The 25,521-nt window shown below is 37.0% G+C and overlaps 2 protein-coding genes across 3 annotated transcripts in view; both read left to right on the top strand.

Annotated features, from left to right (window-relative positions):
- The window catches only part of LOC105224823 (asparagine synthetase domain-containing protein CG17486), a 39,664-nt gene extending 28,715 nt beyond the window's left edge, over nt 1-10,949 (top strand). For both annotated transcript variants that reach the window (XM_049454655.1, XM_049454654.1), the window contains exons 2-5: nt 3,907-4,136; nt 5,401-5,810; nt 5,863-6,046; nt 10,477-10,949. In XM_049454655.1, coding sequence (XP_049310612.1) covers nt 3,907-4,136; nt 5,401-5,810; nt 5,863-6,046; nt 10,477-10,905 — 1,253 coding nt within the window. In that variant the 3' untranslated portion in view covers nt 10,906-10,949. The remainder of the gene's footprint in view (nt 1-3,906; nt 4,137-5,400; nt 5,811-5,862; nt 6,047-10,476) is intronic.
- LOC125778134 (uncharacterized) overlaps nt 1-25,243 on the top strand; it is a 171,888-nt gene extending 146,645 nt beyond the window's left edge. Inside the window, exon 2 of the mRNA XM_049454665.1 lies at nt 24,704-25,243. Coding sequence (XP_049310622.1) covers nt 24,704-24,925 — 222 coding nt within the window. The 3' untranslated portion in view covers nt 24,926-25,243. The remainder of the gene's footprint in view (nt 1-24,703) is intronic.
- The last annotated feature ends 278 nt before the right edge of the window (nt 25,244-25,521 follow it).

Genomic DNA, 25,521 nt, shown 5'->3' on the forward strand with positions numbered 1-25,521 from the left:
CGTATTTTTTTATATTTTAGCCAATTCGTTTTATAAGAAGTTAGACCCACTTTTGGATTAACGAATATGAGTTGTTCACACAATTTTATTATTACAGGAGAGTGCCAAAAGAAAGATCAGTACATGTATCAGCTGTTATTTGCGATTTATCTATATTTTTGATTACAGCAAAATCAATTAAATCTGGTATTTTCTTACGATCACTAGGCCAATATGTCGGCTTACCAGGAGATATTATTTCAAGGTTAGTGTGCCTATAACAGTTTGATACAGCTGTCGTCCTTTCGGATTAATAAGACGTGAGCCCCAATACGTCTGTTTTGTGTTGTAATCTCCACCTGCTGGAAATCTTTGACCTAGTGTTCCAAAAAATTTCCAAATTCGATTTCTGTAATTTTAAAACGAGGTGGACAGTATATAGCCGTAAGGTTTAAGTCACAACCCCGATTTTTTAATGATATTGTTGTAGCTTGTAACTGTGGTGTAGCATGAGATTCTAGAGCATAGTGGTTTAAACAATTTCTAATCAACACTGCCGTGTCACCATGCGCTTTTCCATCCGGATGATTTGTAACTTGTAGTCTAAATCCCTGAAAATTCTCCGTTATCACTACTCTTCTTTGGTAGGGTTTAACAAATATTGTGAATCTGGAGGGAACACTTCTTCAGCCTGCTGAATGGCAGTGAAAATATAACGCCGGGAGAAGGCGAATCCGATTACCCAATCGATGACGGAGGAGCAGTTGTTCCATTACCCGACTATGAAGAAGTTTGAAGAGCAATTACCAGTCTGAAGAATAACAAAGCGGCGGTGGCCGATGGATTGTAGGCCGAGCTATTCAAACATGTCGGCGAAAAACTGTAAAGGAGCATGCATCAGCTTCTTTGTGTGTGTTCTTTGGAATTTAAGTGTGATCTGCTCAATCCACAAAAAGGGAGACCCCACAATCTGCGCCAACTACCGTGGGATAAGCCTCCTCAAAATCGCGTATAAGGTTCAACCGAGCGTATTGTGTGAAAGATTAAAGCCCACCGTCAATAAACTGATTGAACCTTATCTGTCCCAACGATTGGAATTTAAGTGTGATCCGCACAATTCACAAAAAGGGAGACCCCACAATCTGTGCCAGCTACCGTGGGATAATAAAGTTCTATCGAGCGTATTGTGTGAAAGATAAAAGCCCACCGTCAACAAACTGATTGAACTTTATATGTGCGGATTTAGGCCTGGCAAATCAACAACTGACCAGATATTCACCATGTGCCAAATCTTGGAAAATTTGTCTCCTTTGGACTGAATTATATCTTCTAGATAGTTGAGAATTATTTTGCCTATTTTGTCCAAAGCTAAATTGTTGATAATTGTCATTTTGGTTAGAATTGTTACGAAATTCTCTCTGCTGATTTTGTCCAAATTGAAAATTATTGGAATTTTGCATATACTGTTTATTATTGAAATTGCCGAAATTGTGAGCCAAAGAATTTCTATTTGAAAAATTTCTATAATTATTTCTTTGATAATTGTTTTGTGTTTTATCAAATTGTATTAGTAAACCTGTCTCTTGAAGAGCGCTTAAAGCCTCTCTAATGGTGCTTATATTTCTACTAATCACTACACTGCTTAAGTTGGGGTGTATCCCATTTAAAAATGTTTTTAGAATTAAACTTTCGTTGTTAATTGGAGAAAACTCTATAGGCCTTATCCTATCGAATTCATGTTTTAAATTTAGTTTATCTAAAATATATTTTAAATTTTGAAGATGTTGACTTACGTATAGTTATCGCCTGATTGTAAAGGGTGTGGTACGACTCCTTTACTCCAAAATTCTTTATGAGCTCTTCTCTCATTTGCTGCCATGTTGGTGTAGGTCCCAAAGGCGGGATGACACTTGCTGCTTCTCCTTTAATTTTTGTTGTGACGTGTCGCTGCGTTGCAAATTCCAACATTGATGGGTTGGGGTTGAATAAAGGAAGGGTCATGTCAACTTCCCTGATGAACGATGATAAATCTCTGCCGTCAAAGTCCATGATTCTTGAAGCTTCCTTCAAAATTTGCGATCCTGTCATCTTTGAATACAACTGAAGTTGTTGTTGTTGCTTTGTATGGTGCACTTCGCTCTCTCTGCGTCTTCTGTGTGTGGGGCATTAATCTTTAATCCCACTTTTCCTGGTAATGTTGATGGGCGGAATGAAGCTATTCTTCGCCTTCACAAATTGTAATCCTCGGAGTCGCTCTCCGACGTTCCAGATAACTTGTGTAGAAACTTAAGTTTCTTAAACTTGGCTATCCGTGCCGACCGACTTATATATTTATATATATAAGAGATCTTTAAAATGGGAGCTAATCTTAGGATTTGCTTCCCGTTGCTAAAGCTTACGAAACTTAAAAAACTTCAGTTTTGAGTATCGCTCAACTTTGCAGTTTGTTTTTACCGGCTGCGCCAGTTTTAGTTGTTCGAGCGGAGGAATAAAAATGCCAACGATGTTACTTCTGTGACATTATACTTCATTCTGATCCTTTTTCAAATTATGTTCTGCTTATACAACTACTAAAGTGATTACAATTTTCTTAATCTATTTCTTTGTTTTTTTTATTTTCTTATGAAATACAATATTTGTTAAATGTAATCTTATTTTCTATTGAATGCAAACAAATATGATTGTGTGGTTTACCCGATAATGTCTGGGTTATCATTACAGTCAAACATAAGGACCAAAACATGTTTGTATGCATTTGCATTATGTTCTTTATCTCTACTTGTTATCTTATTTTTTGTAATGTTTACTTATTTGTCTTTAATCTTTTATTTTGTCCAATTTGCAATATTTTGTTTTGTGGTGTCTGGTTGGGATGATAGTGTAACTATCCACTCACGTGGACGCCCGCATACAATTTGCAAAAGAGCATGGCTCCTGACCCGCGTCCAAATGGCGAAACATATTATGGATAAACGAATACAAAGTTGAGTTATTTGATAGTATAGGATCTAGGAACTTTGTTCGACGTCCCCCTAACTCAGAATGTAATCCCTGGTTTACCACAAAAACCGATATACTTGACGATGCCAAATCATGGTGTGCGGTTGTTTTTCACATTGTGGTGTTGGTCCAATACACTTAGTTGAAGGCAACATGAACCAAAGGGTATATGTCAAAATATTAGATGAGGTAATGGTATGTGGTATCTCTATGTGTGTGGCCATTGATATGTATATTAATAGGATAGTGACCCTAAACATACCAGCAAGTGCGCAAAAAAATAGTTTAGGGCCAATGGAGTTGAGATTATGTGGTGACCAGCTCAGTCTCCTGACCTCAACCCCATTGAAAATCTGTGGACAGATATCAGGAAGAAAGTAGCTGAAGAGAAACCAACCAATTCGAGAGATTTATGGCAAGTAGTGAAAAAGGCTTGGAAAAGAATACCAATAAAACGTTGCCAGGATCTCATAGACTCCATGCCTCGGAGATGTGATACTGTGTTAAAAAAATCTAGGTTATTCAACAAAATATTAATTATTTCAATATGCTGTGAAACTTTGGAAACATTATATATTAAAATTATAGAACGGTCTCTTATTATATAAAATACTCCTATTTTGTGTGGAACTAGTTTTTTAGTTTACTTCATATAAACTGCGATATAAAACTTTGTTTATGTTTAATTGAAAAAGATGGAATCTGGAAATATTAATAGATCCTTAGCAAATTACATTATGCTTAAATTAAAAAAAGAAAACTTTTTTGTTAATGAAAATTAACAATTTGTTTTTCCCATGTGGTCACTCCTATTTTTTTGTGGACAACTGTATGTAAGTGAATCTTACAATAGCGTTATAAAAATAATGTTTTTGAACTACTGAATATTTATATTATATTAATTTTAAAAGTATAACTATTTAACAGATAACTTTAACGCCAACGGAGATGATGTGCCCGCGATAATGGAATTACCACCTCTGGGACTTTATGCATTTAATGTTACTTTGCCCACTGAATGGAAACTATATCCTTGGAGAGAAATTGACCATACGATGTTAAATGAAATAAAAAAATTTAATGAGATTTTTAGGATAAATGTCTCTATTGAGAATTACTTGCAACCAAAATGGTTATGCAATGATTTGGAAACCACGGTACGTGCATATGAACACATGCTATTTTTTCAATTAAGATTTGTATGAGTCGTTGTGTTGACATGAATTTGCACCAGCCACTTAAACCTAATTGGATGTTAGTTCAAGTTTCGAAATTCGTTTTTATCGATAACCACTCAACCCAACAAACTTGTCAAAAGCATTTTCACGAATAAGCTTAGTATTCAGCTCTCACGAATTGTAAAAAAAAAAACACTTAAAAAATGGTCAAGAAAAAAAGGCTCTAAAGAAATCGAGTACTAATTTTTAATACATTTTTTCAATAAAATACGAATATGGCAATGTTGGTTTTACGAAGAAACATTAAATCAACAATTGTTTCTTGAAGAAAAATCAAAGTCATCAATAAATTCAGCCCACAATTAGATAAAATCATTATTATGAAATATAGTTCATTTTGAAACTTACAAATCTTCATCCACATTCCTTAAACCGCAATGAAAATATTTATATACTTATACGCATATGTTTATTTTCTCTTGCTCTTCTAATGTGGATCATTCACATTGCGTAACCATCTGTCAAAATTACTTGACTCAATCAGCTCAAGATTGCGGAAGCAATTTATCAATATTCCGTGCAAGAAGCGACAAATCGCAACGAGAAAAATGGGAAAAAGTATTGGCATGCAATTCAGTTTGTTATCGAGAATCCTAAAATTATTATTAATTAAAAAAAAAAAACTCATTGCGCCATACAGAATAACGTTAAAAATGTTCTCTTCAAATTGGAGGTAGAAATGTTCAAAACTCTTCCTTTGAGAGGGGAAACCCTTTTGAAAAACACCATTTTGGGAAAAACGAATTTAAAGATTGGAGTCGCTATGTTCCCCACTCTGTTCCCTTCCTACAAGAAATTGCAGCGGCCGTAATAATTTGAATTTCGATTTCAAAGCTTGAGAGAATGATTATTATAGTGTATACTATCCGACAATGCAATAAAGATTTATCGAAAATTTCACACTGAGACGATCCCTTAATAAATTAATCTTCGTTAAAATTATTCCCTCTTGAAGAGGAAAGAAATCCTCTCCTTCATGGAAATTGAACCTTTTTACCATTGATTATGCCTAAATACAAACTAGTTTGCGAGATAATTATAAGAAGTGCTCGGGAGCTATACATGCTATGCTGTTTGCTATTTATATTACGTTTCTATGAAAATCAAGTATTTGTATGAAAATCAAGTCAAATCAAGATAAAATATAAACAAATACATAACATAACATTTTTCATTTTTATAGAGATCTTTTAATTTCTATGAAATGTGCAAAAATCTGGAACCCACTTGTAACAATTTGTTTGAAATTTTGTTGGAGAACAAATATGTATTAGAGGAATTGCAGAGTTTCTCATTATTGCTAGAAGAATCTGTCAAAAATCGTGTTCGCCACACTCCTCCGCGGTGCGTCAATTGTTCAAATCAGCAAGGCATTTGCAATCATGCTAAGATCGCTATTCTATTTTCTGGTGGAATTGACTGCTCAATTTTAGCAGCGTTATCACACAAATATGTTGACGATCATGATTCAATCGATCTCATAAATATAGCGTTTGAAAGACTGAGTCCAGGTCTAGAAACCAGTTGGGATGTACCTGATAGATTAACTGCCAAAAATTCTTTTGCGGAATTAAAAAAGTTATATCCTCAAAGGTAAATATTAATATAAGGTAAACTACTTCATTGAAACATGTATATTTTTTAGAAATTGGAACTATGTCGAAGTTAATATATCGCGACAAGAACTATATGATAATTTGCAGAGCCATATCAAACATCTTATATATCCTTTAAAAACTGTTTTGGATGAAAGTATTGGTTCTGCGTTTTGGTTCGCTTCCCGCGGCAAGGGAATATGCTTAGGAAAGGAATATTTATCACCAGCAAGGGTAACTAAACTTAAATATATTGTAAAAATTAATTATTAAAAATTATGACATATTTTGACACCAATATAATTGATTATTACTCAGATCAGTTTGTCATAACCAGCTTATAAGCGACGTTTATTACCAATCGTTTTCTGTTTTATAACATTTTAAACTTAGGAAGTTTAATAAAAAAAGTGAGCACGACGTATTTTACATATTAATGTGGTGGAAGAAATAAATGATTGTTATTCATTAAAAAAAAAATAATTAATACCTACTTTTATTTGCTTCTTTATTGATGTTTTTTTTCTTATCGCTTAGGTTATAAAGGGTGATTTTTTAAGAGCTTGATAACTTTTTTTAAAAAAAAAACGCATAAAATTTGCAAAATCTCATCGGTTCTTTATTTGAAACGTTAGATTGGTTCATGACATTTACTTTTTGAAGATAATTTCATTTAAATGTTGACCGCGGCTGCGTCTTAGGTGGTCCATTCGGAAAGTCCAATTTTGGGCAACTTTTTCGAGCATTTCGGCCGGAATAGCCCGAATTTCTTCGGAAATGTTGTCTTCCAAAGCTGGAATAGTTGCTGGCTTATTTCTGTAGACTTTAGACTTGACGTAGCCCCACAAAAAATAGTCTAAAGGCGTTAAATCGCATGATCTTGGTGGCCAACTTACGGGTCCATTTCTTGAGATGAATTGTTGTCCGAAGTTTTCCCTCAAAATGGCCATAGAATCGCGAGCTGTGTGGCATGTAGCGCCATCTTGTTGAAACCACATGTCAACCAAGTTCAGTTCTTCCATTTTTGGCAACAAAAAGTTTGTTAGCATCGAACGATAGCGATCGCCATTCACCGTAACGTTGCGTCCAACAGCATCTTTGAAAAAATACGGTCCAATGATTCCACCAGCGTACAAACCACACCAAACAGTGCATTTTTCGGGATGCATGGGCAGTTCTTGAACGGCTTCTGGTTGCTCTTCACCCCAAATGCGGCAATTTTGCTTATTTACGTAGCCATTCAACCAGAAATGAGCCTCATCGCTGAACAAAACACGCGCGCGAAACACATTTCGAACCGAACACTGATTTTGGTAATAAAATTCAATGATTTGCAAGCGTTGCTCGTTAGTAAGTCTATTCATGATGAAATGTCAAAGCATACTGAGCATCTTTCTCTTTGACACCATGTCTGAAATCCCACGTGATCTGTCAAATACTAATGCATGAAAATCCTAACCTCAAAAAAATCACCCGTTACAAAGTCCTGATTTAAAAATAGAATGTCATAGTGTTAAGTAAGTTTTTATCGTCCCTTTTTTTTTTGATTTACATATATATTTTATGTTGATTTTAAATATTTCGCAACTCTTTTCACTAAAACTGTTTTAACATTTTGATACGGTTGTAATGAGAAAACTTTTGTAGCAATTGGAGTCTGTAAATTTCCTATTTCTTTCATATCATTCTCTCAAAATAAATATCATTTGCTAGCTTTCTAAAATATTTTTTTTATCTTATGCATATTTCATTACATATTTGCTTTTGTGCATCCTAAAAATAGATACACATAACATTTCCCAGCAAATAATACTTTTTTTAATTGAACACATCTGCTATCTTTGGAAGAATTTTAAAGTGGAAATAATTCCCTTTACTCATTCCTTGAATAGTTTAAGGGGTTAGGGGTAGTTAGAACTTTCGAAAAATTATTATTAGTTTTTTTTGCATTTTTGTTATGTGTAATATCTTAAAAATATTCCCTGAAATTTTCATGTTGATCCGATAATTAGTTTTTGAGTTATTCGAAAAATAAGAAAGAGATCTCGGGCACATCAAAGCGCTAGTGTGAAACTTTAAACGCGTTTTTCTCAAAACTATATTTTTTGAATCGGTGACAACTGTAATTTGAAAACCGTTCAGTAGATTTTAATGAAATTTATACAGCTTTTAGAATACATAATAAACTCGGGCCTGATCGAAGGATTTTTATGTTTTCAAAAATTTCGGTTTTTTCGCGAAAATTTAGAAAAAAATTCCTGAGGCCGTCATTATGTTAATTTTGAAGAAAAAATAAAATCCTTCGATCCGCCCGGGATTATCTATTTATAAAACAAATTTTTTTTTGTCCGATTGTTTTTAGATGAATCTCCAAGGACTTATGCTTGTCACCGCAAGTACCTTTTTTTGAAAACACAAACAACTATAACTTTGGAAATTATTATTTTTTTTTTGAAATTTTCATGACTTCAAGTCAACACATCCTATAATAACTACTTTTGTAAAATAACATGATTTAGTAGCAAAAAAAAAAAATACTGAAAACTCTCATTTTTCGTGCCTCTGACTACCCCTAACCCCTTAAGTAAGATTAGCTACCTATCAACTCATACATATGTACATATGTATGAATGTATGTATATATGAGAAGTACGATTTTGCCACGAACTGAAATACAATACTAACATTACAATATCTTAGATTTCGTTACATAAAACATAAGTCTATATCTGAACTCTTAGTACCATCTAAATAACATTAAAATAAAAGTGAACATTTTAATAATTTGCGATTACTTTTCAACAAATATTCTGTCTCACCGTCAACTAATAAGGTAACGAATTACAACCAAAACATCAACTTTGAAATCCTTGACTGTGGTTAGGAACACTGAATGTAAAAATAAAATAAATATCTAAGATATTGTTTATAGAATGACTTTTAAATTTAACAAAATGCCAGACTTTGAAAGAAATGTCGAATTTTTCCATACCATCAAATAACTGAGTAAACATTGTACGGAGAAATGCATTTATACTAAATAAATAAGCGGAAAAAATCAAAGTGGTTTTTGTAGCCAATTTGAAAAAGTAGTTTTAAGAAAAAACTGACCACACTGGAAGCTGCAATTAAAAAATTATTAGAAAATTTTTTGATTTTTTTTCAATTAAATGGAAAAACAAAAAAAAATATATTCGATTTTTCAAATTCTGCCCCTTAACAACCAGAATACAGGTTGGAATCTAAAAGCAACGAACCAGCAATCATTTATTTTCGCTAAGGTTAAGATTAAAGTGTCAGTTGCGCTTGAGTGTTTTGATTACATATAAATACATAAACAGTTGAAGTCGTTACATGGGTTTACGAGTTTCAGAAAATCGAATATTTGTATAGTCTTCTTAAATTCTACAAAACTTGTTGTTGAGGCTAGCTAGGCTAAGTGCGCCGTCCTTAAACGCGTTTTTCTCGAAACTGTGTTTTTGAAGTCGGTTGACAAGATTTCTCGAGAACTACTCAACCGATCTTCATGAAATTTAACACATGTCTTTAAGATATAATTCTTAAAGACTTCGACGAAGGATTTTTTTTCGATTACAACTATTTGAAAAAAACGTCGCGAAATATTTACTGAAATTCTATTTATTTGTAAAAATGTGTCCAAAAATCCAACTTTCAGTATTTTTTCCTTCTTCCAAGTTCTAAATTAAGGTTTTAACTAAACCACGTATTTTTTCACTTTAGGTTATCTTGTAAGGAGTTATTCTGCCAACTCGAGAAAACCCATGTAATTAGAAAAAAAAACACGTTTCAAGTACCCCGGTGAATTCGTCTCAACTAGTGTAATCACATTCTAAAAACAACCTGTGACAAATAAAGTTTAGAGGTTTTTTGTTGACCAAATTCAAAAGCCTTGAACTTTCCTATAAACATTTGAGGAGTTAAAATTTCAAAATGTGTATCAACACAAAAAATAAACCTTAATTTTCTATCGTTAAAATCGCAATTATGTGTTGAACATTTTTATTTAAGGGATCGTCTCAGTGTGACTCTCCGAAAAATCACTGATTTTCGCCATTTTTTTAATGTTGAAATTAACTAATCGGTCCGGTTTTTTTTAATAAATAAATACATTTATGATGAATACAAATTGATTTTTTTTAGTTTTTCGTAGAAAAAATAGGAAGATTCAAAAAAAAAACTTCCATTGCGCGATACAGAATGACGTTAGAAATGTTCTCTTCAAATTGGAACTAGATACATATCTTCAAAACTCTTGCTTTGAGAGTGGAAACCCTTTTGAAAAACACCATTCTGAGAAAAACGCGTTTAAAGATTGTCTCGATCCGTTCTCCACTCTGTTCCCTTTTTACAAGAAACACTGTAGCGACCGTGATAATTTGAATTTCGATTTCAAAATTTGAGAGAATGATTATTACCGTGTGTAATATCCCATAATGCAAAAAAAAAAATTGAATTTTCGGAAATTTCACACATCCCTTAAGGCTTTTCTACTGTTATAATGTCCTCCAGTTAAAATTTAAAAAACTGGAATATATTATAGTAAACATATTTTGTGTAATATTTGGACACATATGTATGTCTATATATGATCAAGATGTAAACAAACGCCTAACTTCATGTTTAATATTGATTCATACTTTCAGGTTGTTATAGTTGGAAGTGGCGCGGATGAGCTGTTTGGAGGATATACGCGTCATAGGAATGCGTTTTGGCGCTTTAAAGGTACTGATATCGAAAAACTGGAAAACCTTCATAAAGAATTGGATAAGGATTGGAACCGAATCTGGGCTCGAAATTTAGGGCGCGATGATAGGGTTGTAGCAGATAATAGTAAAACGTTAAGAGCCCCTTTCATTGAAGAACATCTAGTTCAGTATGTTCGCAGCTTCTCACCATCGCAGCTTTGTTGCTTTCTACTGAAAGAAGGAGTAGGTGATAAATTATTTTTACGACTATATGGTTTCCAATTAGGTTTAAGAAATATAGCTTATGAAAAAAAAAGAGCAATACAGTTTGGATCAAAAATAGCTAATAAGAAACAAAATGCGACTGATCCTTCAATTTATTTGTAATATAATATTTATTGAAAAATGAGAAGCCTAAATTTGATTTCAAATTTTTTTTACTTTTAAGTGTTAATTAATTGTTTGCAAAAAATACAAACCCAGCACCTCGCATACCAATATATTGGAACTATCTCCAGACCACTCGGCCAAATAATCCATAACGAAAATTTCTCCATATATCTTTCCCAATTCGTTCGAATGGTACACTAGATCTGAAAATGACTTGTGACCTTAACCTTTCCCGTGGACTATAGTCAGCCAACCCAACTTGTCTCTCAAATTTGTTTATGCTTTGTGATCCCTAGTTATCATTCCGAACAATTACTAACTAATCGACTTGGACTGTCGCCAGCGAACCCCACTTCTCCTTTAATATTTCTTAGCAGTTTTTATAGTCAATACCTAGACTTTATTTAGGGAAAAGTGTTAAGTCACATAGCTGGCACAATAAGGAAAGTGGTGTTAGGTGGTTGGGTTTGCTTTATAGTCTCTGTTATCCTAGTAATGGAAGGCATCATTGTGGTTGATATTAAGTTCAGTCTGTTTCATTATTTTAAAAATGGGATTACTTCTGCAATTTTCTCTCTAGTTCCACTTATATTTATTTTCAATCTTCGTCTAAATACGGTATATTTTGCTAGTATAGCTTGTTCGATTCGCTACTCTCTATCGCTTTTACATAATAGATAACTTTCGTGTTCTAAATATTAAAGATGTGTAGCAAGAACGCTCGCTGTAACCGTCGTAGATAGAAGTACTATATTATTATAACGTACTGCTCATGGACTGCAGTAAACTTATTATTCGGTGAAAACTGGCTTCGTTCTCGCGAAGTGAAGTGTTTTGAGAAAACATATTCACCCCTATCACGCATTTCGACTTGGATTGAAATTTTCTCCGTTTGGCGACTTTGGTATCATGCGTTCCGTTCCCGTTCAGTTAAACTTCGAAATTTACAATTCTGCCTATCATGCTTTTCGATCGTAGCTCCGTTTTGCTAAGTTGCAATTTTGTTGGCGGAGAACTTTTTGTGTTTTTATTTTGCTGCGAAAATTTTATTTGCGTGATTTTTTTTTGAATTTTCTAAAAATGTAAGTAAAACTTGTATTTAAAAGTTGTAAAACACACGATATTTTAGTGATGTTTTTTGATATGCTTTCAGGTCAAAAACAACAACACCAGAGCAATATGGAAAATTGGCAGATATGATGGAGAGTAAGCTAGATATAGTCAACATTTCCACCAGCGTCCTAAAGAAGATGTGCAGGCTTTTTGGAAAGAGGTAGCATCAAATTTACTTGCCGTCGTCTCTTCCGCAAACGTATCTAGGAGATACTTGAATGCGTCCTTATTCAGACGAAAGTTTTTTTTGAATCTACTTATACTTTCACGTGAAATTACTTACAGCCCGTCATTCATCTCTAAGGGATCGCACATACATATCTCGTAATCTTCTCCTTTCAATTCTCACCCCAGCCTTCTGAGATGCGCTGCTCTCCTCCTCAACCAGTAATATCGCCGCGGATAAAGATTCCATAGTTACGTTTAATAAAAATAATAACAATATAAAAATTTTACTTTTATTTATTTTCTTTGAACAGCAGTAATTTGTGTATTTTTGCTTTGTTATGTTCCAGTTTCACATATTTCAAGGCAAACAGCTGATTAGAGTTATAGCTCTTCCTCTTCTTCTTTCAATCCAATTGCAACGCATGATACCTAATTTCGACTCCGGCGGAGCGTAGAGCGGGAACGTAATCGAAACGCATGATAAGGGGTGATTATTAAAAAATCGTAAGAAGAATTTTAAATGAATAAAACTTTTCCATTTTTTATTTATCATCTATCACCTCTATTGCTCAAGTATACTGGATTTTAGTTCCCGGTATAATTGCGGTGAATATTGCGACAAGCGCGTGGTATTTACCATCATATTACTTTAAAAATTTGCCTTACCGACACTGTAAAAATGTATTTACCATTGAAAACGGTAATAAATAATGAATACTCATTGGAGCAAAGCCCGCACATAACATTATGGAAATCTATATAAATAAAAATGAATCGCCAAAATGTATGTATGTACGCTCATAACTTTCATACGACTCAACCAAATTTGATAATTCTTATTTTAAAATGTTCGTTGAGGTTCAGGGATGGTTTCTGCGGAGAAAAAAATTCGAATAATTGCCGGAAAACCCCTAAAAACAGCCCTTTTCTTTTTCTCATACAAACGAATGAATGTTTGTTCGTTAGTAACGCTAAGAGAACGGCTGAACCAATATTGATGAAATTTTAAGAGGTTGTTCGTTGTGGATCAAGGAAGGTTTAGAAATAAAAATATCTTATACTTTTCATGAAAAGTCGGCAAATTGGATAATTCCAAAAAGTAACTTTTTTCCACAAACATTTTTTTTTAATTTTTGTTTGTTTTGTTTTTCAATATTTTGATTTGTAAATTATTTGAATAGTTCAATTTCGGTCGCTTGCTTTTTTATTTCGGCTATTCAAAAGAAAAATTATTGAAAATTATTCAGTGAAAACTTTACGTGCGTTTCACACAAAAAGGTCAATTGCAGATTGAAATTTGTTACGAAGCCACCAAGAGGTCGCCCTAATATCGGTCCATCAAAGTATGGCAGCACAAGGCAAGGCAAGAAGTACTCCCATGATGCAGTGACATACGTGCGGAATTATGGATCGCGTTCAATCAGCAAGCGATCGTCACGATGTCACAGCACGACTTTTCAAACAACAGTTACGATGTTTCATGGACTTTATTTTGGAGTAGAGTAGGTATATGTGGTGCTGTTAGATGCTAAATGTACTCTGTTTAGTGGCAAAAGAGGTTTGTCGCACGTACATCATATTCTTCTTTAGATTGTGGATGGTTGTCACACCAGATCAAATTGATAAACTCATTTCTGCGGAAATTAATGATGCAGAGAAAGATCCAGTATTATATGAAGTGATGAAAACCACTTCATGGAGACATGTGTAGAAGTTCACGTAAGTGAGGAAAGTTCTCTGATCGCCATTCACTTGGGAGTGGTCAGAAACGATTCTTTTATATATGACTCAAGCAGCTCACGACTTCCGGTCTTTGACCAAGTATCCTCTGGGTAGCCTAAGAACATCCGTTTGAAGGCGACCTAAAGTGAGAAGGCGAAACATCCCCTCCGCAGGGTTTGGGACCCGCCACGTGACAAATCTTACCAATGAAAAGGAACAAGCCTCAGATGAGTGACCCCCTTTTGATGACGACCATGGCAAACGAATTAAGAACTATGATTTGAGGGCATGCACCTGGAAGGTCCGGTCCCTTAATTGAGAAGGTGCCGCTGCCCTCGCTGTCCTCGGGAAAATAAAGGCTGACATCACCGCCGTCCAAGAAATGCGGGACGGGACAAGGACAGAGACAAGTAGGTCCTTGTGACATTTACTACAGTGGCCATATAAAGGAGCGCAAGTTTGGTGTGGGATTCGTGGTGGGAGAGAGACTCCGTCGCCGAGTACTATCATTCACTGCGGTGAATGAACGTCTAGCCACAATCCGCATTAAAGCGATGTTCTTCAACATATCGCTGATTTGCGTCCACGCCCCGACGGAAGAGAAGGACGATGTGACCAAAGATGTCTTTTATGAGTACTTGGAGTGCACTTATGAGAGATGCCCCCGCCACGATGTCTAAATCGTGCTTGGCGACTTCAACGCCAGGGTGGGCAAAGAAGGTATCTTTGGCACTACGGTCGGTAAATTCAGCCTCCACGAGGAAACATCCCCAAATGGGATGAGGCTGATCGACTTCGCCGGGGCCCGAAATATGGTTATCTGTAGTACTAGATTCCAGCATAAGAAGACCACCAACTAGATCGGTCATGTTGTGATAGACGGAAGACACGTCTCCAGTGTTTTAGATGTGCGTGCGCTCCGAGGTCCTAACATTGACTCGGACCACTATATTGTTGCAGCCCAAATTCGCACCCGCCTCTGTGCAGCAAAAAACGCACGCCAACAAACACAAGGAAGGTTCGACGTCGAGAAGCTGCTATTACAACAGACAGCCGAACGATTTTCTACTCGGCTTGCACTCCTGCTCTCTGAGAGCACTCGTCAACAACTCGGTATAAGGGAACTGTGGGACGGCATTTCAAACTTCTTACGTACAGCTGCAACCGAATCCATTGGTTTTCGGAAAGTGCAAAAGAACAGCTGGTACGACGAGGAGTGCCGTGTCGCAGCGGAGAGAAAACAGGCTGCCTACCTCGCAACGTTACGATCGTCCACAACACGTGCGGGATGGCATAGATACCGAGAGTTGAAGAGGGAAGCGAGACGCAATTGCAGACAGAAAAAGAAAGAGGCCGAAATGCGTGAGTACGAAGAGCTTGATAAGCTGGCCGACAGGGATAATGCTCGAAAATTCTACGAAAAAATGCGGCGGCTTACAGAAGGTTTCAAGACCGGAGCATACTCTTGTAGAACCAAACAAGGTGATCTAGCCACCGATGCCCAGAGCATACTTAAATTATGGAGGGAACACTTCTCCAGCCTGCTGAATGGCAGTGAACGCACAACACCAGGAGAAGGCGAACCCGATACCCCAATCGATGACGATGGAGCAGACGTTCCATTGCCCGGCCATGAAGAAGTTCGAATAGCAATTGCCCGCCTGAAAAACAACAAAGCGGTAGGGGCCGATGGATTGCCGGCCGAGCTATTCAAACACGGCGGCGAGGAGCTGATAAGGTGCATGCATCAGCTTCTTTGCAAAATATGGTCGGACGAAAGTATGCCCAACGATTGGAATTTAAGTGTACTATGCCCAATCCATAAAAAAGGAGACCTCACAATCTGCGCCAACTACCGTGGGATTAGTCTCCTCAACATCGCAGATAAGGTTCTATCGAGCGTATTGTGTGAAAGATTAAAGCCCACCGTCAATAAACTGATTGGACCTTATCAGTGTGGCCTCAGACCTGGTAAATCAACAACCGATCAGAAATTCACCATGCGCCAAATCTTGGAAAAGACCCGTGAAAGGAGAATCGACACTCACCACCTATTCGTCGATTTCAAAGCTGCCTTTATGCTGCGGTGTCTGAATTTGGTATCCCCGCAAAACTAATACGGCTGTGTAAACTGACGTTGAGCAGTACGAAAAGCTCCGTCAGGATCGGGAAGGACCTCTCCGAGCCGTTCGATACCAAACGAGGTTTCAGACAAGGCGACTCCCTATCGTGCGATTTTTTCAATCTGCTGCTGGAGAAAATTATTCGAGCTGCAGAACTGAATCGAGCAGGTACAATCTTTTATAAGAGTGTACAGCTGCTGGCGTATGCCGATGATATTGATATCATCGGTCTCAACACCCGCACCGTTAGTTCTGCTTTCTCCAGACTGAACAAGGAAGCAACGCAACGGTCTGGCAGTGAACGAGGGCAAGACGAAATATCTCCTGTCATCAAACAAACAGTCGTCGCACTGGCGACTTGGCTCCCACGTCACTGTTGACAATCATAACTTTGAAGTTGTAGATAATTTCGTCTATTTAGGAACCAGCATTAACACCACCAACAATGTCAGCCTGAAAATCCAACGCAGGATTACTCTTGCCAACAGGTGCTACTTCGGACTGAGTAGGCAATTGAAAAGTAAAGTCCTCTCTCGACGAACAAAAGCCAAACTCTATAAGTCGCTCATAATTCCCGTCCTGCTATATGGTGCAGAGGCTTGAACGATGACAACAACCGATGAGTCGACGTTGCGAGTTTTCGAGAGGAAAGTTCTGCGAAAGATTTATGGCTCTTTGCGCGTTGGCCACGGCGAATATCGCCTTCGATGGAACGATGAGCTGTACGAGATATACGACGACATTGACGTAGTTCAGCGAATTAAAAGACAGCGGCTACGATGGCTAGGTCATGTTGTCCGGATGGATGAAAACACTCCAGCTCTGAAAGTATTCGACGCAGTACCCGCCGCGGGAAGCAGAGGAAGAGGAAGACCTCCACTCCGTTGGAAGGACCAAGTGGAGAAGGACCTGGCCTCGCTTGGAATATCCAATTGGCGCCACGGAGCGAAGAGAAGAAACGACTGGCGCGCTGTCGTTATCTCGGCTATAATCGCGTAAGTGGTGTCTACGCCGGTAAAGAAGAAGAAGAGTATGAAAGAAAAAGTTATCATAAATCGAGAAATTGCGGAATTAAATTTGCGAAAATTTCAACTTTAAATGCAAATATCACGAAAAATATAAGTTTGCGGTGGCAATAATTATATATATTTTCTTAATCTGGAGCATCAGCCCTATCCAACCATACCACTTTTAACCTTGAAACCGAGGGATGATGTACTAAAGTTTCCCCAAATTTAGTGAAACATAGAGAAATAACATGTGTTCTGAGCAAATTTTTGAATTTTTAAATGTGAATAGTTTAAAAACTATTAGTTGTTTTTATATTAGTTTTAGATATTCTTCCTCTGGAGAAGCTCCGCTATTCGTACATACCCCATTTATACGAAAGTTCGCTTTTTTTTACCCCTCCGCCAAAGTAATCGGAATCGTGCCGATGGGTCAATTATATGTACCGACTTTTGGAGGCATATAATTGCCTTTCCGATCATGGGTATGAGCACCGAAGGGTCAATCCGTTAAAGCAACAACAACGAAGATGCGAAGGGAACCACCACAGTCGTTAATGCCAAAGCACCCCCAATACATTTGCGCGAGCGTAGCAGTAATGCTTTTGTTGCTGAATTAAATAAAATTGTAGGTACTAACAATTTTCATATAGCGCCTACAGTGAAAAAAGTTGTATGGAAATAATTAAGTTTTTGTCAAATAAAAACAAGAGTTCTAAGGGCCTCTCGACTCTGGCGAAGTCAAAGAAGCATTGAAAGAATGGGGTTTTAGTATTAAAACTGCTGTAAATATATTTAATAGAAACAATGTTTAAAATTGAATTCTTGCCGAATTCTAATCAACTTAAAAAAATGAGAATGATATATTTTCTGCATCGTAGAGTAACTCTTGAAGAACCACATAAAAGAAATGTTCCGGAAGGATGAGTCAAACACCAGACGGTACGGTATGCCAAGAATATGGGCATACCAAATCAAATTGCAATCCACGCAGTGTGGCGAAAATCACACTGCTTATTACAGGGATTGTCCTGTATATAAAGATTTGAAATCGAAGTTGTCACAGGGCATTCAAGCACGTCGTAACCAAATGTTACAAACATCCCTTAACGAAATTATAGCAACTTCAGATAAAAGTTCAAATCCTTTTACCTCCAACAATAATAATATGCAAGGAAGCTATGCAAATGTGGTGAAAGGCAACACGGTACAAATGCAACTGCCACAAAATCCTCCAAATGGAGGTATTCAAACTATGATTATAAATCTTACACAGTGTACGACACAACGTACGTCTAGCATGCAAAACATGATCCAAAATTTAATAAAATAACAAAATCAGATGCTGTAAAATGTATTCAGTAAAAAACAAGCTTACTAAATATCTGTATATGGAATGCTAACGGTATTAACCAACATAAATTAAATATTATTAGATTTCTGTCTGAAAAAAATATAGATGTAATGCTTATATCAGAAACTCATTTAACAAATGAAAATAATTTCAATAAATCGGGATTTAGACTCTATGTTAGAAATCATACTGTCCACCTCGTTTTAAAATTACAGATAGCGAATTTAAAGACTTTTTTGGAACATTAGGTCAAAAGTTTCTAGCAGGTGGAGACAACAACGCAAAACACGCGAACTGGGGCTCACGTCTTATTAATCCAAAAGGATGACAGCTGTACTACACTATTATGAGTAAGCATAATAAGCTGGATATATCTCCTGGTAAGCCATACTTGCCCAGTGATAAAAAAAATACCAGACTTAGTAGATTTTGCTGTAGTCAAAAATATAGATAGATCGCTTATTAGTACAGACTTATCATCTGATCATTCTCCTGTACTAATAAAGTTATAAGAACAGCTCATGATATTGAAGCCAAAAGCTTCTCTAACATCACATAAATCTAACTAGTTGAAGTATTCAATTAAAATCAGCTGTACGTAAATTAAAAAAAGCGCTTAAGCATGAGGAAGAATTGAACACTGAAATGTATATAAAGAAGCCTTGTCCAAATTCAAGCAAGCAAAATTTCCTTCGGAAAGCCCAAAAGCTCATGAAACCACCAACTGACTTCAACATGCCTATATGAGACATGGGTGGAAAGGCTAATTGGTTTACAAATCACCTAGAAACGGTATTTCAACCTAATTGTCCAAAGAAAAACTTTGAGCTGTCCAGCTTACCCCACACAGTTGACGAGTCACTCGAGCCTTTTAAGACTTCACCTTCTTAAATTATTAGAAAAATAAAAGAACTTAACCCCAAAAAGTCATCAGGTCATGATAATATTACCCCAAAAATGCTGATTGAGTTACCAAATATTGCCTCAGAAGTGCTCTCTTTGCTCTTCAATGCAATTCTTAATATCGGATATTATCCTAATTCATGGAAAAAGTCGCAGATTATTCTGATATATAAACCTGGGAAAGACTTAAGACAGCCGTCTTCATACAGACCAATTAGTCTTCTCCCCTATCTTACTAAAATATTTGAAAAATTGATACTATGAAAGATGACTCCCTTCCTGCACGAAAATAATATAATACCAACACACCAATTCGGGTTTCGTGAAAAACATAGGACGACAGAGCATGTAAATAGAATTGCTAACGAAATTGAGCACAGAGAGTACTGTTCAACTATATTTCTGGACGTGACTCAGGCGTTTGATAAGGTATGGCATGAGGGCCTTTTATATAAGATTAAAAACATTCTACCTTTGGAATTGTATATAACATTGGAGGAAAAAATGAACAATTTATGGTAAAAGTGGGGAATTTCATATCTGATGAACGACAGATAATTGCTGGTGTACCACAGGGCAGTGTTTTAGGCCTAGCTCTATACATCATATATACAGCAGATCTTCCAACAGCTAATAACATATTGACTGCAACTTTTGCGGTTGACACAGCTTTAGTGAGCCATAACAAATGCCATATTATAGTATCACAAATATTAGCGGAGACTTATGCTCTGTCGAAGAGTGACTAGCCAATTGGCGTACAAATGTGAATGAACAAAAGTGTAAGCATGTTACATTTGCGCTTAGACCAAAAATGTGTCCGGCAGGAAAAATTAACAATATTTTAGTGCCCCAAGCGAATGAAGTAACTTATCTTGGTATTCACCTAGATAGAAGACTTACGTGGAGAAAACATATATGTATCTAGTAAAATAACTTGGATGAAGATAAGAGCTGCAAATTTAAATTGGATTTTAAATAGAAACTCTAAACCTAACGTAGACAACAAAGGGCTACAGAGCAACGTATCACCAAAACAGCACAATCGCTTGCTTGAGCTTGTCTAGTTTTTAAATAGATTTAAAATTTGATAACTTATTGTTAGGTTTTTCAAACAAAAAATAGATTCAATAAATAAAAAAGATATTGTAAAAAAATAAAAAAAAAATTGGAAATCTGTGTTATACTTTGTTGTTTCTTGATCGATTATCATATTGCTGTGTAAAATGCTTAAAACACTTGCTGCTATATTGTCTTGTATGTGTTCTACATTGTCCTGTAATATTTTAAGTTTTAGAGAAAAGTCAAGGTATAATATTTCGTATTGGGTCCTTTTACTTATGCTAACCTAATTTCGCAGATACCATATCTCTGTCGTGCTGTATAAGTCTTTCTAATTTGAGACAATTTTTGTTGAAGTTAATATTGAAATTATTGTTTCAATAGCCTTAAAGTTGTTTATGTCGATAATCTTGAGGAAATGGTCGAGGCCTTGTCTATCATTATCGTCCATGGTATCATAAAGTCATTTCTGTACGGTTCTTACTGCATTTAGCAGGGGGTGTGATAGTGTTTATTTTAGTTTCTTATGGATTTATTACATGAAGTATTGTTATGTATGACTTAAACTATGTATATCAGCATCGCTTGTTTGTATCTTTATATATTCTTTATTGGTTTCTGTTCACTTTATAAGAAATATCACCACCTTGAACAATAAAACTACATTTTTTTCGGTTTCCGATGAAGAAAGTACAATAACACTGTGGAACATTTTTGGGATTATTGTCTGGGGGTGAGAAATTCCAAGTCAGGGTGATGGTACTAGGTCAGTATAGTAAAACTCTCAAAGGGTTTGGCGTTCGTATGTGTCAGTTCTTTTTTTATAACCTTTTAAATTTTTTCCTTATCTTGATGTTTTTTCGCTTAGTTGTAACATTTTGGCAAAAAAAATAAAATAAAATAAAAATAAATAAATTTTCCCCAATAACTCCAGACTTCTGGCCATAAACTACTAAAAAAATAAAGTAAACATTTTTATAAAAAATCACCACTTTAATCAACGTTTTTTTTTTTAAAGAAGAGCACAACGTTAATAGAATTTTGTTCGGAAAATATCACTAAAGATGAAAAAAAGGAGGTCGAGCGCGCGGTTGGTGCTTCCTTGAGCGTAATGTCGGAAAAAAGCCGGCCCTTTTTTAGTGTTTGGTGTAAAGTGTTGGTCAGCTGCGAGATATGATGTAGCGGTGACATTGTGGATGTTGTGTGGGGAAGTGATGTGGAACGTGTATAGTGAAATGATGAATGCGGTGTAGTACGCTGAGGCTCTTTTGGCCATCCCGGCCCCGGCGAATGGTTAGCCTAGGAGACGCTGTAGCTGTTGAAAGGTGGCGACCACGTTGCTGAGGCCTGTCGTGCGGCGAGGTTGTGGCCTTGATAATTGGCGCCGCATCCAATTGTCGTTATGTGGACGCCAGGCACGAGGTGTGGTGAGGACTTCTCTTTGATGGCTCCGTACCACACGGCTTGGCTGCGCATGTCGGACGAGATTGCGGCTACGGGGAGCAGATGGACGGGCGACAGTGCGTCTGGGATTCCGGTGTAGCAGTGTATGATGTGGCCGCTCACAGTGCTGGCACATATTGTCAGACACGCACTCCTGTGTGACATGCGTTGTTCGGGGCGCAGCTACGGGGCAGCCGTAGTGCGCGGCACAGTGACAGCCGAACGTATAGTTGGCCTTGGTGTAACCGGCATATCAGCATCCATATTCTCCTGTGTGGAAGAAGAGTAAGTGATTATAGATTTATATCATTCGGAGTTGATTCCACAATATGTGGCACGAATGGATCGTCATTTCGGACGAGTTTTTAAAGAATTTAGTTATATTGTTTATTTCGGCGGTGGTTTTAAAGAGTTTTGACACCGTTTCGTTATTAATGGTGGTTGGTGAAAAACATAGTTTTACAAGCGGTTTAGTTAGCGTTCGGCTTTGGGTACGGAGATCGACTACTCGGATATGACCTTCGGAGCCATAGTAAAGCTTTTCTACGCGGCCAAGCCGCCATTCAGTCGGAGGGAGACAATAATCGTTAATTAGGACACAATCTCCAAGCTTAGGCGCATTTTCTGATGTTTTCCATCGATACCTCTCGTGGAGGTCTTTTAAATAGGCTTCTTTCCATCGGCGACTGAAATTATGATGGAGAATTTTAATTCGTTTCCATCGATTACAACCGGAATTCAGCACCAATTTTTCGCAGCCAACCTTATAGCATTATACTGGCAATAAAATTATCTTTATTTTGATATAAGGTTCATCGCGTATGTGGATAGTTGCAAACAACTATTGTCAATTTACCTACATATAACTATGTACCTGCCTACCCAATAAATGCACCGGGAAAAAGAAGACAACCCAGTGTTTGCTATGGACTTTCGATTAGTCTACAGTTTATTGCGTAAGAGAGTGCATGTAATGTTTAAAAAAAAAATTTTTTAATTATTAATTAATTACACTTAGAATCACAGTTTCCAGTCAACCTCCTCGAAATTAATATTTTATTGCAATAAATTTTATATAAAAATTATTTTCATCCCGTAATACGATGGGTGATGGTCGTACTATGGTCGGATCTTAGACTAATAGATCTTATTTCATAAATACATTTTTTTTATATTAAGAAAATTGTTAATAATGTTACAAAAAGTAGTATTAAGTTGTATTTGTATTACTATATGCATCCCTGATTATGAACAATAGCTGTAGGTATATGGAATAGCATTTGTCTTGTTGTAGACATCTGGCGCCACACTGTCTGCTCGTCTAGTTAAACAATTGCTGAGTCTGGCGCCGCGACTGTCTGCTTGCGTCTGGCGCCGTATAGCCGTATGTTCTGGTAATTTCCAGACGCGATATTCTAGAAGGACACGTCGGCATCAGCGAGAAGTGCGTGGCTATAGCCGTATGTTCTGGTAATTTCCAGACGCGATATTCTAGAAGGACACGTCGGCATCAGCGAGAAGTGCGTGGCTATATAAGCCGTGGCAGCGCCAACGTAATCAATCAGTGCTAAGAGTAAACTGCTATAGTGTAGACGAGTTGTGAAATAAAGAGTTGTTGAATTAAATTAAACAGTGTTGATTTTATTTGTCAATCCAGAGATACGAACCTAACAAAGTAAACTAGCAAGAGTAAATTCGTAACAATTGGTGTCAGAAGTGGGATTGTCAAATAATCCAAATTCAAGATGGTTAAATTCGGAGAATTGAGAATTCAGCAATTAAAAAAGGAACTGGAGGAGCGTAATTTGCCGATAAGCGGACAAAAGGCGGATCTGCAGGCACGATTACGTGAAGCAATGGAAGCGGATGGAATTAATGTGGACGAGTTCGAATTTGTTGGGCCAGAAACTTCTACAAAGGTAGAAGAAAAAGTAGAAGAACAACGAACATCATCAAGTGCAGACACGAACATGCTGTTAGTGGCTTTTAAGCAAATAATAGCTGAAAATATATCACAAATAACAGAGAATGCAGTGCAAACAGAAAATCGTCTGGCACAGCAAATGACGCAAATAGCTGAAAATGCAGAAAATGCAGTGCAAACAGGAAATCGTCTGGCACAGCAAATGACGCAAATAGCTGAAAATACATCACAGTTAGAGTCTCGCCTTACACAACAAATGACTGAAAATAATACACAGTTAGAAAAGCGTTTGGTACAACAGATTACAGAAAGTAATACACAAGTGCAACAGAAAGTTTCAAAATTGGAAGACGAATTAAGCACGTTAAAAAATGACGAAGAAAATTTGAAATCAGAAGTTCTTCATTTGAGTAATCGGATGCGAGAACTGCAACTGCATGGCCCTGCACCATCAACAAATAATCCAAGACTGAAGGCACCCACATTCGATGGAAGTATTCCATTTCAAATTTTCAAACTTCAGTTTGAAAAGACAGCATTGGCCAATAACTGGAATGCAGCGGACAAAGTGGCGTCCTTGTTTGTATCATTGAAAGGACCTGCGGCAGAAATCCTTCAGACTATTTCAGACTGTGAACGGGACAACTATGAGGCATTGATGAGTGCGATAGAAAGACGATATGGTAGTGAGCACCGGAAACAAATATACCAGATCGAACTGCAAAATAGGGGTCAGAAAATGAACGAGTCATTGCAAGAGTTCGCAACTGAAATAGAACGACTGGCTCATTTGGCAAATGCAGATGCACCTGTGGATTACATTGAGAGGGTAAAAATTCAATGTTTCATAAATGGAATTCGTGATGTGGACACCAAACGCGCCACATATGCATTGCCAAAAAGAACGTTTGCTGAAACGGTTTCGCACGCCCTCACACAGGAAACAGCTTCCCTACTAAGTAAACCAGCACACAAGGTACAAAGGGTTGAAATGGAACAACCGGCGCTGATGGAAGAAATATTGAAGACTCTGAAGACAATTGCTGCACCGCGAGTAAATACAACAGGCAGATGTTTCAACTGTGGAAAAGCGGGTCACTTTGCCCGAAATTGCAATATAAAAGTAAACCCATCAAAACGGAAACAACCAACAGATAACGAGGACGAAGCATCCACATCTCACAGGTCGTTAAACTAAAACGGAACAGTTCAAAGGGGCGTGAGCTGGTTCCCACAACTATTTGCCCCGCCATCTCGATATCACAAATAGGTCGCCATGACAACAATCTTACTATCAACGGCATCGTAAATGGACGACTGTCAACGCTTACTGGTGCCACACATTCAATTATCCGACCGGATGTGGTAAGAGGGACGGTTGAACCATTAGTCGGTTGCAAGCTTCGAACGGCCACCGGGGAGGAAGCAGCTGTCGCGGGAAAAGTGTTTTGCGAAGTGATGATTGGTACCCTGGAAGTTAATCACACCTTCATCGTAGCAGAAATCACGGATGAAATTATAATGGGAGTAGATTTCATGATTGATCACGGGGTTACTTTGGATTTAAACAAGCAAATGCTGTTTTGCCAGAACATGGAGATGCCTATAAACACCGGATATGTGACCAACGTTGAAAGTAAGAGGGTGATTGTTGATGATAATCAGAGCATTCCACCAAAATCTGAGGCGATTGTATGGGCTAAAGTGAATGGAGGAGGTGGGACTGAAGAGTTGTGGATTGTGGAACCAACAAAAATAGATACACCCATATTGGTAGGAAGAACGCTTGTGAAA

This window comes from Bactrocera dorsalis, chromosome 4, assembly GCF_023373825.1.
Source record: "Bactrocera dorsalis isolate Fly_Bdor chromosome 4, ASM2337382v1, whole genome shotgun sequence".
Classification (NCBI taxonomy): Eukaryota; Metazoa; Arthropoda; class Insecta; order Diptera; family Tephritidae; genus Bactrocera; species Bactrocera dorsalis.